Genomic DNA, 12,500 nt, shown 5'->3' on the forward strand with positions numbered 1-12,500 from the left:
CCTTCTTCTCCATGTTCCCCCGCTGTATCTACGATATATAAGAGGAGCACAGTCAGTGCAAGTCAGCCATTTTGGCTCTGTGAGTGTGGTCAACCATATTGGCTCTGTGAGTGTGATCAACCATATTGGCTCTGTGAGTGTGATCAACCATATTGGCTCTGTGAGTGTGGTCAACCATATTGGCTCTGTGAGTGTGGTCAACCATATTGGCTCTGTGAGTGTGGTCAACCATATTGGCTCTGTGAGTGTGATCAACCATATTGGCTCTGTGAGTGTGATCAACCATATTGGCTCTGTGAGTGTGGTCAACCATATTGGCTCTGTGAGTGTGATCAACCATATTGGCTCTGTGAGTGTGGTCAACCATATTGGCTCTCTGAGTGAGTCCACTGTACTGATTATTCCCATACATCTTGGGTTATTTGAAATTGACATTACATTTCTTCATTTGACAGTTTTGACTGTTATGTATTTCACTGTGAAACAAACATTAATGTTGTTCTAAAAAAGGACATGCAGCAAGTTCCAAATAGTTCCTTCTGCACTCCAATTGATAAAATGGTGGCATGTGACATCATTATAGTTCATAGTCTAAACGTGATGTCACAACACTATGTATGACCTAAGAAAAGTACACCTTCTCATAATGAATTAGTATGATATTGACAAAAACTAAAGAAAGATTTCCAAATAGTCTAGTAAATTCCACGCCCGGCCTGACACATAAACTTGGCTGATACAAATTTACGAGGTGGACATGAGCACAGGGTGGGTGTAAAGTCCGTCACGGTGGCACGGTGTGGGTGAGCAGCGAGTCAGAAGAAGTGTAGAGACAGAGACTGAAATAGCGCTGGTAATCCGCCGAGGAGCCCACGGACCGATGGCGCTAAGCCCTGGCCACGGTGGCGCTATGGGCAGCTGCATGCAGGACTCAAGGGCTGGCATAACAAGCATCACACACCCAAGCCTATCTGTGTCCTCCATCGTAAAAAGGCCAGGCTTGTCAGGTGAGCTGTTACATAACACAAATGGGGATTTATAACAAGGCTGCCTAGGTCTGCTCTATTCGTGTGCTGACAGTCCTGGTTGATCCTCTGCTAGTATCGGTAATACATCACTCGTATCCATCTCTCTGTATCAGCCATCTTGGCATCAGTGAAGAATTCATCTTTTGCTTTTCTATGTTCGTTGAACTGACTGTTATAGTGCAAAATTGAATTGCACTGAATTTTTAATTGTGAATTGAATTGTACTGAATTTAAATGAATTGTGCTTCATAAATAAACCTTCCCTTGCCTGCTATCATGAAGACATAATATTATCGTCTCTAACAAAAATAAACATCAGTTTATTCTGATTAGACAATCACCCCTTGGGACCATGGCAACTTGGAAGCACTAACAAGACATGATACAGATCTGATGTGGGTCTGAGTATTTGGTGCATACGTTCCAAAGAACAAGCCTAACTTAGAACTGGGCAGTCATAATATTCCTGGTAGGTGCGAATTACCATAAGGCTTTGTTAGGAAACCCCCGCTAGGCTAAGAACAGCAAAAAACAACATCTGGGACTGGGACTATCACTTTTGATTCGACACACCTTCAAATGGTCTCGCCACCCTATTTTGTGTATGCCACTCCTGTTTTTCGTGACAAGGAGTGCCTTGCGTGGGTTTAGATACAGGTTCCATGTCTCTGTGGAATAATGACCAGTAATGGCCCTGAGAATAAGCATTATTTCCTATCATTAAAAACCCGGGCATGTCATGGCCTGGCGTTACTTTCACCAAAGCAGAAAGTGTATCGCCCTGACTCTACATGTCAGACTCCACAACACAAATCATTTCAGAGAACTAACCTGTCAAGTTCAGCACAAAGGCTGTGTGTGTGTGTGTGTGTGTGTGTGTGTGTGTGTGTGTGTGTGTGTGTGTGTGTGTGTGTGTGTGTGTGTGCACAGTTTGTCTGAGAACCTGATTACTCTTGATGGGAGTATCAGTGTGTGCTTTAAGGTCTTGCTATCTGACATGTGTGTTAAATACAAACGCACATCAATACTGTATGCAGATGTATGTTAAATACACACATCAGTACTGTATACACATATACGTTTAATACATACACACATCAATACCGTATACACATGTGTATTAAATACGCACATCAGTACTGTATGCACATGTATGTTAAATACATACACGCATCACTACCGTATACACATGTATGTTAAATACTAACATCAATACCATATGCACATGTATGTTAATACTAACATCAATACCATATGCACATGTATGTTAAATAAATATGCACATCAATATCGTATGCACATGTGTGTTAAATTTGCACATCAAAACCATATGCACATGTATGTTAAATACACACACCAATACCGTATGCATATGTATGTTGAATACTCACATCAATACCATATGCACATGTATGTTAAATACGCACATCAATATCATATGTACATGTGTTAAAAAATACGCACATCAATACCATATGCACATGTATGTTAAATACATACACACATCAATACCATATGCACATATATGTTAAATAAATACACACATCAATACCATATGCACATGTATGTTAAATACATACACACATCAATACTGTATGCACATGTATGTTGAATACGCACATCAATACCATATGCACATGTATGTTAAATACACACACCAATACCGTATGCACATGCATGTTGAATACTCACATCAATATCATATGCACATGTATGTTAAATACGCACATCAATACCATATGCACATGTATGTTAAATACATACACACATCAATACTGTATGCACATGTGTGTGTGGAATGGCTGAGGCACTGTTCCCAGCCAGATCCCTTCTGAATTCTCAAAAAAGCTGTAATTCAGAAAGACTGCAATTCTCAGCAGTATGCATAATTAAACAAACACACTGTGAGGCCTTTGGCTGCAGGTAAGGCATTCATCTGTTAAGTGTGTGAAGCCATCACTTGCAGCCACACGCTTTTGTGACAACAGGTGAAGGAAATTAGCCGTAGCTTTAGTAACACTACCTTCCTCCTCCTCCTCCTCATCCTTCTCCTCCTCCTGATGCGTCTGAGCTACCTCCTCCTCCTCCTCCTCCTCCTCCTTCTCTGTTTAGAGCGAAAGCAGATGAGTAAAGCATCCAGCCGCTGACAAACATGCAAGGCCTCAGTCAAACAGTTCCCTGCTTCACTGAGAGGGTCAAACACAGTGAGCACATTGCAGAATCTTTGTTGACAACTGAATAATGGAACTCATTGTGCTAGCAATGCTGATGACAACTCATTGTGTTAGCAATGTTAGGTGATGACAACTCATTGTGTTAGCAATGTTAGATGTCAACTGAAGAAGGATAGACCCATGACATGTCCATGACTTTCAAAAAGGTACAGCTACATATATTGAAAAGTGAAGAACTTAATAACTGAATAACTTAAAATAATCACTTAAAAGCATTACACTGATTGTGTATAAACTACTACTACTACACAATATTTTGAATATTGTCAAACAATATTCAAGTTAATTTCACTAATCGACAATTTGTGTAGCTCTCCCCCTCTGCTTCCATGTGAGCACTGATGCGGGAGAGGATTGGACTTGGATCTGGGACAGCTCAAGACCCGCTCTCCCATCCGCATCAGCTCCGAGCAGAGACGATTAGGATCAGGATCGTCCTGTGCTCCACGTCATTTAAAAGCACCCATATCCTTTGTGTCCGTGCCAGTCTTGGTTACCAGCTACTGGGGACAGAATTACCAGTCTGACACCACTGGGGCTGGGGGACCCACACAAGATCCCCACATGGGGGGGTAACTGGACCTGCCTGCCCACACAGAGGCCTGAAGGGCAGGGTAATGACCGTGGCTTTGTGCTATAAGCAGCCCATTTCATCCCATCAGGGGCGGTTCTGGCAGCTCATTCAGGCTGCCTGTCTTAACAGAGGACTGATTGTGTTCGCTGTTCGCTCCGGTGGTAAACAAGAGAGGGCCGAAGGGAGCATGAGAAAGAGCTTAGATGCCCAAACCTGATCGCAGAGTGCATGCTGGGACAGATATAGAGACGCGGAGATGAGGGCCAATTCCTCTGTCTCTGCTGGTCCACCGGAGTAAGCTAAGGTCATGCTACACTCAACACAGAGATCGCTGTTAGCGTTAGAGTGTGTGTGTGTATGTGAGTACATGTGTGTGAGTGTGTGTGTGTGTGTGTGTGTGTGTGTGTGTGTGTGAGAGAGAGTAGGAGTAAGCTAAGGTCATGCTACACACAACACAGAGATCGCTGTTTGTTTGAGCGCACGAACAGGACTGAAGGAAATGGAGACCTGTGGGGTTATAGTTGAAGAGATGTATCTCAACGTTGTACATTAAATGTGTGAAATATTTTACAGTATGAAATGTTTTAAAGGATGACTGTTGTCAAGGTTATCCACAAAAAAAATAAAGGAGCATGCAAAGATGATTCTAAGGAAAGGGGAGGTGTGGTCCGTTAAACAGCGTATAATGTTTTAACACGAATGGAATGGAAAAGCAGGCTCAGAGTCAGGTGTGCCCCACCAATACCAATACCGTCAGGTGAGTCATCATCCTCCAGTGGAGTACTGGTGCATCTCAACTCATGCGTCAACATCAACAATGACAATCACGTCTGAATCACATCTTTATAAATACTAAACCAGCTGGATCCAGTACCAACTCTCAAGATGTGGAGTGCCTCACAACGCAATCGTCCTCTATAAAGCGTTAGACGAGCAACATTATACGAGCATCTTTATACGAGCCATGCCAATTTGCTCCCTATCAGTGTGTGAGGATCTGTCTATTAATATGGGTTACTTACGCTCCTGCCCCCTGCAATAGCAAAGAAGAAGAAAAAAGAAATATGTGAAAGTGTTTTATGTGTACTTTGCTGCTACTAATATCATTTCATATAATTTAATATTTGATAGAATTTATTCAGTTTCATTTGAATAGACATGCATGATATTGTTGTGCCTAAGGGGCTCCCTCAGTTATAAAAAGCTGAAATTAAATATCATAAATAAAGTATGAGCTACATCAGGTATAAGGCCAGTCTAAGGTTTTATAATGTTGAATCCTATTCGTCAACTAATGTAATGGAAACTTTAACTGACTGCTAAGCATTAGGTTAAACATTTGTAAACATTCTATAGAGTTTGAATGCGATGTCAACAGGCATGAAACTGAACACTTACTCATATTCGACCTCTTCTGTGTCTGACATGTTGATTTTAATACCTGTATGAATTTGTAGTTATTTTATCATAACATTTTAATGTCATGCCACTGTTCAAGGTAGAACACATCACTGTACCAAAAAGATGAAACTTCGATATAATGACACAATATTCACTACAAAACAGGAAAATGAAATAATCTCAGAAAAAAGCAAACAATCACTCAGACTTTTAGGAGATCATTACTGCATACAGTGTCATGCAAATAAAATGTTTCAGAATGAGAAGCTCAGATGTGAAATAAAGCTTAACAGTGTAAACGCACGGCTGGGCCAGCAATGGCCACTACTTACCGTGATGAGTGTAGTTGTGGGGGGGCGGTACTCACTAGTGTCGAGGTTCCATTGGAGGCCGTGGTTTATAAACTCTGCCGTGATCATGTGACCCGTGTTGTGGCGGTCCTTCCAGGATGGAGCATCCACTAAGTGGACAACAGATTCCTTTAGCAGCAGATGCGGAGCAATGACTGATCCGACATTCCCAGTGGCTTTCCATACCCTCCTATTTATAAACCCGCAGCTCCTCTGCCCATTGTTAGACTGAGGTTAGCAGAAAGCCACACCACTAATCTTACCATAGCAAACAAAAGTAGAATTCTTCTAGCATGGTCTTAAAGTGCACTTGACATTTAGGGTCATTCTATAGTACTGTCCTGTACTATTTAGTTCATTTGGACATTTTGATAAACTTAAGTATAGCAGTTACAATGGTGGAAAAACACGTACATTTCCACTGTGCTTAAGGTCCAGTTTGAATTGACAAACAGATGATCAGCGTAAGTCAGAGTCATCTGGCACTCTATGGAGTGATTAGAAATAGAATTAGAAATAGATTCCAGTTATGGGCTGGCTGTGGTCAGCTTTGGCTGCTAGTGTGCTGACAGGTCATTGAGGACAAGCTTAGATGACCGCCATGTTCAAAGCTTGTTGACGATTTGTTGAATAGATTTTTGGTAGTTTGCAGAAAATCACCAAATAAACTTTTTTTTAAGAAAGCGTTTGCGTTACACATCACATGTCGCTTTGGATGGAAGTACCTGCCTGATGATGGCAAGTGAAGTATTGTTAAGTGTTATTATGATAATCACTGGTTTAAAGAAGTACAGATACGCTTTTCTTAGACACTCCCTGTAACAAAGCTATTAACAAAATGTCATACCTGTCACAGAGATTAGACAACCAGCTCAGACTCGCAGGTTCACTGACGCCCACCAATCTTAACCACTCCAATGACCTTTGACAATGTCACCGGATAGACTAGCGGAGCAGGACCTTGCACGTTAGCCTCCTCAGAAAGTCCGACCCTAAGCTGCCCTCTGACACCGAAAACAACACAGGCATCCAGACAGAAGCTACAGATGAAAGCAAGGCCTTGCAAGTCTCCATGTTTGAAATGCCATTCCAGACACTGGGGAAAGGCAATTCCTCCAACACTTGTACACCCAAGAGGCTGAAATAGTGACAAAAAGTGTGCTTGAAGTAGTTGATTGTCATCCACTAATAATATGTCACTGAACAGTCTGGTGGTTTTGACCAGTAAATGAGTGTCTTCTGTCAGAAACAGTACTGAGAAGTAACAACCCTTTTCCTACACCATTTCCCACGTTCACCTGAGCTAAAGCCCATCTCTCTCCCTCTCTCTGCTCTTTTGATGTGCTAACTCCGGCTCAAACCCCTCTCCTCTCCCCGCCCCAGCCATTTCAGCATAAGCTGCAGTGGTGTAGTCCAGGGTATACGCAGGTATACGGAGTATACCCACTTATTTTTTAGTCAGGAGTATACCCACTTCTCAAAACAGGCCGTTTATCCTGTGCTGTATGGGCTGCTTAAAATAAAAATAAAAATGAAGAGTATACCCACTTATCCAGGGACGACTACACCACTAATCAGTGGTCCTGTGTTGATGCATCTTCACACCCTGGCAGAGAGACGTCAGCAGCGCGGCTCTAACCCCAGAGCTCTATCATGCGCCCACACACACACACACACACACACACACACACACACACACACACACACACACACACACCGGACACACACACACACACACACACACACACACACACACACACACACACACACACAAACACACACACACACACACAAACACAAACACAAACACAAACACACACACACACACACACACTCTTACCCCAGAGCTCTTTCATGTGCCCACCTTACCACCAGCCTCGGGGCCCTGCGGCTCTCCGTCGCCCTGCCAGATCTTTTAATACACGCTAGGACCCTAGGTGCCGTATTAATACGTGACCCCTGCATCAGCGGGCGGCTTTGTGGTTCTTTAGAGGGCTCAGGCGCCAAATCCCCCTTCAAGCGTGTTTTCGGGTTCCCACAACGCTGTCAATATCAGTGCTGTGTTTGTTTGTTAGACACTGGTGACCCACATGTTGGATTTGTTGTGCCCACCTGAAAGCGGCTCAGTTTTGTGTATGTATAGAAATCAAAAGTCAAAGTCAACATGTTGATTGTCGCATACACCAAATTGCTTCACCCGGAGAAATTCTTAAGACTGGGCAGCCAACATCTACGCAGTAGATGGCATACAGATAACAAAATAACATATACCGAAAATAACGTATAACACTATAACATATAACAAATTACAACAGTTTGAGATAAAGGAAGGGCTAGCAGCAGTTTCCAGGGTGGGAAATGTTAAATTCAATTAAAAATATTTGGTTTGGCTGGGGGGGATTTTTAACCTCAGCCAGCTTCTCTGCTGTTCTTGTTCTGTTGTTGGGGTAAGAGCGCCATCTACCTCCAGTCTGTTGTAACTGCATTTCATGGCAAAAGACACTGGATTGGGATTATTTATAATTTCATTTCAGCAGTGGTGCATTCAATGATGTCATGATGTCAGATGGATAATGAAGGACTTTTCATGGCCATTTTATTTCTCAGTTATCTTCTTAGATAGACCAGTCACGTAAGAGTCATATAACATCTGTACAGGTCAGTGTTATGACATGTCTAGTCCAGGTGATCGGCTGTTAGGTTGGCTAGTTTGGTTTAGCACAGCGAAGATGAATATGGTGTCCTGTTTGCTTGCTTCTAAGGGGGCAAGCTGAGTTCATCCAGAGAGTTAAGGTGTTTCTTGGCACACACACACATACACACACACAAACACACACACAAACACACACACACACACACACACACACACAAACACAAACACACACAGGTGAAGGTGTGAGCTGAGTTCATCCAGATAGTTGAGGACTTGTGTTTCTCTGTAAGAAATATGTCAGCCTCATGAAATACAGGGCTTCTAATACTGTCATCCAGAGATGTAGTATCATGTTGCTCACAAAGGGGGGCGATGTTAGCACAACTATTAGGTAAAGAGCCCTGTCATCTTATTTCTGCTTTGAGATCTCTTCTGGTAAACTTGCCCTTGAATCAACTAACAACTTTTGGTATGAATTGCCACAGAATATTCCTAAGACTTGTGTTATTCTGTCAAAAGTATCTCTCAATGCACATCCACATAAGAGGCCACATCACCAGCTGAGATGGTGCAATTTAGAAAGCGCTGAATATCTTCTGAAGAAGTAGATACAGTAGCTCTGTTAGAAATATCATTCATTATTATTTTTGTCATTAGCTAAATAAATACGATTGATCCAGGGTAAAAAAACAACAACAATAAGTCATAATATAGAGAAATATTAGCAATCAATATTGGTCGGAAATGGTTGGTTCAGTGCTGGTTGAAAGTGTTCTATATAATTGCAGGAAATACATACTTCTTAGTGGAAGTTTGAAGTTCAGGTTCGATTTATTAGCCAGTCTCCCAATGCACAGTGGGACTGAACTGTACATTCTTAGGATCTAGGTGTGCCATGGACAACATTGGAAACTACATCCAGTGCAAACAACATGTAAGGCCCATATAAAAACAGACAACATAAAATACAACTTTAAGTAAGTACCTTTAGTACTAAGATTTTGTGTTTTTTAAAACATGTCTTTTGCATGCATTATTAGTTCCAGAATTTGGCTGAAGTCTAGCCCCCTTAAGCCTTTATGAATCCTTCCTGTTGTGGCACGCTAGCTGATTAAATGCCCAGCTTCAGTGTGCTGTGTGTGTGTGTGTGTGTGTGTGTGTGTGTTTGTGTTATGTAAATATAAATAATAAATACATACAAATAAATCACATTTTTCATTATTATAGGTCCCTATAAACAAGCAGACACCATGGATATTTGGAACAATTGCATTTATTTGAATGTTATTTTAGTATTTGGTGTAGTCGTTGAAGTGTCAACCACATTGTAAAAACAATGACAAACTGGGTTCCTAGTCCCAGAAGTATAAACACACTTATCTTTATCTATACAGTGGCAGTAATTACAGTTGCTTGGCAACGTCTGGTAGCAAAGAATCAGTGTTCTAACAGTGACAGTCACTCAAGAATGTGGGGCAGTGATATGCTGAGTATATAGTCCAATGATAGTTAAAGCAACTGGTCTTAACCATGGGTCGGCTGCAGTGACTTTTGTTATGGGTGCGTAGGTGTACATGTGGTAAATGCTGGTGATATCCTTGTGTCTTCCTTTCCTCACGTCTCTGTTTTCCTGTGAAATAACAGAAATAATTTTCCACGAAACACGTAAGATGAATCTGAAGAGTTCAGTGTTCTGTTTATGGAAGTTAGTAGCATAGTTATTAGAGTTTGGACTATTGGTGTATTGAATGTACATATGCATCAGTTACTGCCAGAACAAATGTATAACGTTTCCGAACTTTTGTTCAGGAGTTTATATATGTCTGTCTGTGTGTGTGTTGTTGTTGCTGTTGATGTTGTTGTTGTTGTTGCTGTTGTTGTTGTTGTTGTTGTTGTTGTTGTTGTTGTTGTTGCTGTTGTTGTCCTGAACATTTACCTGTTCACTGTGCAGGTCCTTTAGCTGCGTCGAACATCTTTTTGCGGCCCTCCATACCTGACATGGCCTCAACGTTCTTCCTCCAGTCGATCACCTCCACTGTATTTTCCTGAGAACACACACACACAGTGACACACACACACACACACACACACACACACACACACACACACACACACACAGACCCACCCACAGTGACACACACACACACCCACAGTGACACACCCACCCACACACACACACACACACACACACAAACACACACACACACACTCACACACACACACACACACACACACACACACACACACACACACACACACACAACACTTTTTAAGCGATAGATTCTGTCTGGAGTTCTTTACTCTACAGAATACTCAATCAGAAGAAAATTCCTAGACAGATGGTAGCCAAAGAACTCTTGAGGAAGTGTTGTATATTATCCATGTATTATTGGCTACTGAATAGGTACATTTACTCTGTTAAGCCCATGGGTAGTTCCAGGGGCGTCGTCAGGCCCCCTAAAATGTTCTTCAGTATATAATGTTGTTGTTTATAAATCAAATATTTCTTTCTCTTTATTTGAGGAAAGTTCCTATTTGTGTTGTCAAATGTCACTATGTCCTGCGTTATCATATACTGAATGCAAGAACAACTAAAGAGCAGAAATCACACTCTTTCTGATTGAACCAATCTATGGACTGTCTGACCAATGGATATCCATGGCCCCAAATGGGCCCCCCCAAAAGATTGCAGCGCACTGTGCGCACAAATGTGCCACTTCCATTGGGGCGTAGCCCCCCCCTTTCTTTGAATCATATAAACGCCCCTGACTAGTTCACAGGATTCCTGTTCTTTGTATCTGGGTGTTGTAGCATCGTTTGATGAGTGCTAGGCTAAACAGGTTAGCTTGGCTCTGCCTACCAATCACTACCAGCTTAGTTCCTGCTGTTCGCAAAGTAAAATGAGTCTAGTTCTTCCGGTTCTGCTGGTTCTGCTGGGCCGTAGATATATCCCTTACTCCCACCTTTTCCGTGTCCTCCTTCTTGACGGACTTGAGGTTGGCCCGCAGGTCCATGGACACCTTGTGCTTGGAGCCCAGCAGGGAGCGCAGGATGGCGTCCGCAGACACCCTCACCCTCCTCAGCGCCGGCTTCTTGAACTTCCCCCTCAGGTCCAGCACCTTGATGTTCAGGTCCTTAATCTGAGGGACAGGAGAGGACAGACACAACAGATGTTCAGGTCCTTAATCTGAGGGACAGGAGAGGACAGACACAACAGATCTTTAATCTGAGGGACAGGAGAGGACAGACACAACAGATCTTTAATCTGAGGGACAGGAGAGGACAGATACAACAGATGTTCAGGTCCTTATTCTGAGGGATGGGAGAGGACAGACACAACAGATGTTCAGGTCCTTATTCTGAGGGACAGGAGAGGACAGACACAACAGATCTTTAATCTGAGGGACAGGAGAGGACAGTTACAACAGATCTTTAATCTGAGGGACAGGAGAGGACAGACACAACAGATGTTCAGGTCCATAATCTGAGGGACAGGACAGGACGGACACAACAGATGTTCAGGTCCTTATTCTGAGGGACGGGAGAGGACAGACACAACAGATGTTCAGATCCTTATTCTGAGGGACAGGAGAGGACAGACACAACAGATCTTTAATCTGAGGGACAGGAGAGGACAGACACAACAGATCTTTAATCTGAGGGACAGGAGAGGACAGACACAACAGATGTTCAGGTCCTTATTCTGAGGGACAGGAGAGGACAGACACAACAGATGTTCAGGTCCTTATTCTGAGGGACGGGAGAGGACAGACACAACAGATGTTCAGGTCCTTATTCTGAGGGACAGGAGAGGACAGACACAACAGATGTTCAGGTCCTTAATCTGAGGGACATCATCTCAGGTGTGTGGTGAAGCAATCTGTGTGTGTGAGTATGTGAGTATGTGAATGTGTGAGTGTGTGAATGTGTGAGTGTGTGAGACGGCTCATCTCAGGTTTGTGCTGGAGTAGTGTGAGTGTGAGTGTATGAGTGTGTGAGTATGTGAGTATGTGAGTGTATGAGTCTGTGAGTGTGTAAGACGGCTCATCTCAGGTGTGTGGTGGAGTAGTGTGAGTGTGTGAGTGTATGAGTGTATGAGTGTGTGAACTGCAGTGCCTACCACACCTCTCTGGTGTTGTGCATGACTTTGGCCTCGATGTCGTATCTCTCCTCATCCACCACTTCAATCTTGGCATGCAGCTCTAGACACAGTTCCTGTGAGGAGAAACAACTATGAACACTCCTGCACAGAACATCACA

The 12,500-nt window shown here is 42.8% G+C and overlaps 2 protein-coding genes across 2 annotated transcripts in view; both read right to left on the minus strand.

Moving 5' to 3' along the window:
* The window catches only part of tnnt2b (troponin T type 2b (cardiac)), a 15,527-nt gene extending 15,505 nt beyond the window's left edge, over positions 1-22 (minus strand). Inside the window, exon 1 of the mRNA XM_080846276.1 lies at positions 1-22. This exon is cut by the window's left edge and continues 8 nt beyond it. The gene's annotated coding sequence lies outside the window, so the exon portion shown is untranslated.
* A 10,158-nt stretch (positions 23-10,180) lies between these two features.
* The window catches only part of tnni1b (troponin I type 1b (skeletal, slow)), a gene marked incomplete at its 3' end in the record, with an annotated part of 4,547 nt that continues 2,227 nt past the window's right edge, over positions 10,181-12,500 (minus strand). Inside the window, exons 3-5 of the mRNA XM_080846277.1 lie at positions 12,366-12,455; positions 11,204-11,380; positions 10,181-10,285 (exon numbers count right to left, since the gene is read on the minus strand). Of these exons, the coding sequence (XP_080702403.1) occupies positions 10,181-10,285; positions 11,204-11,380; positions 12,366-12,455 (372 nt within the window). The remainder of the gene's footprint in view (positions 10,286-11,203; positions 11,381-12,365; positions 12,456-12,500) is intronic.

This window comes from Sprattus sprattus, assembly GCF_963457725.1.
Source record: "Sprattus sprattus genome assembly, chromosome: 10".
NCBI classification, from domain to species: domain Eukaryota; kingdom Metazoa; phylum Chordata; class Actinopteri; order Clupeiformes; family Clupeidae; genus Sprattus; species Sprattus sprattus.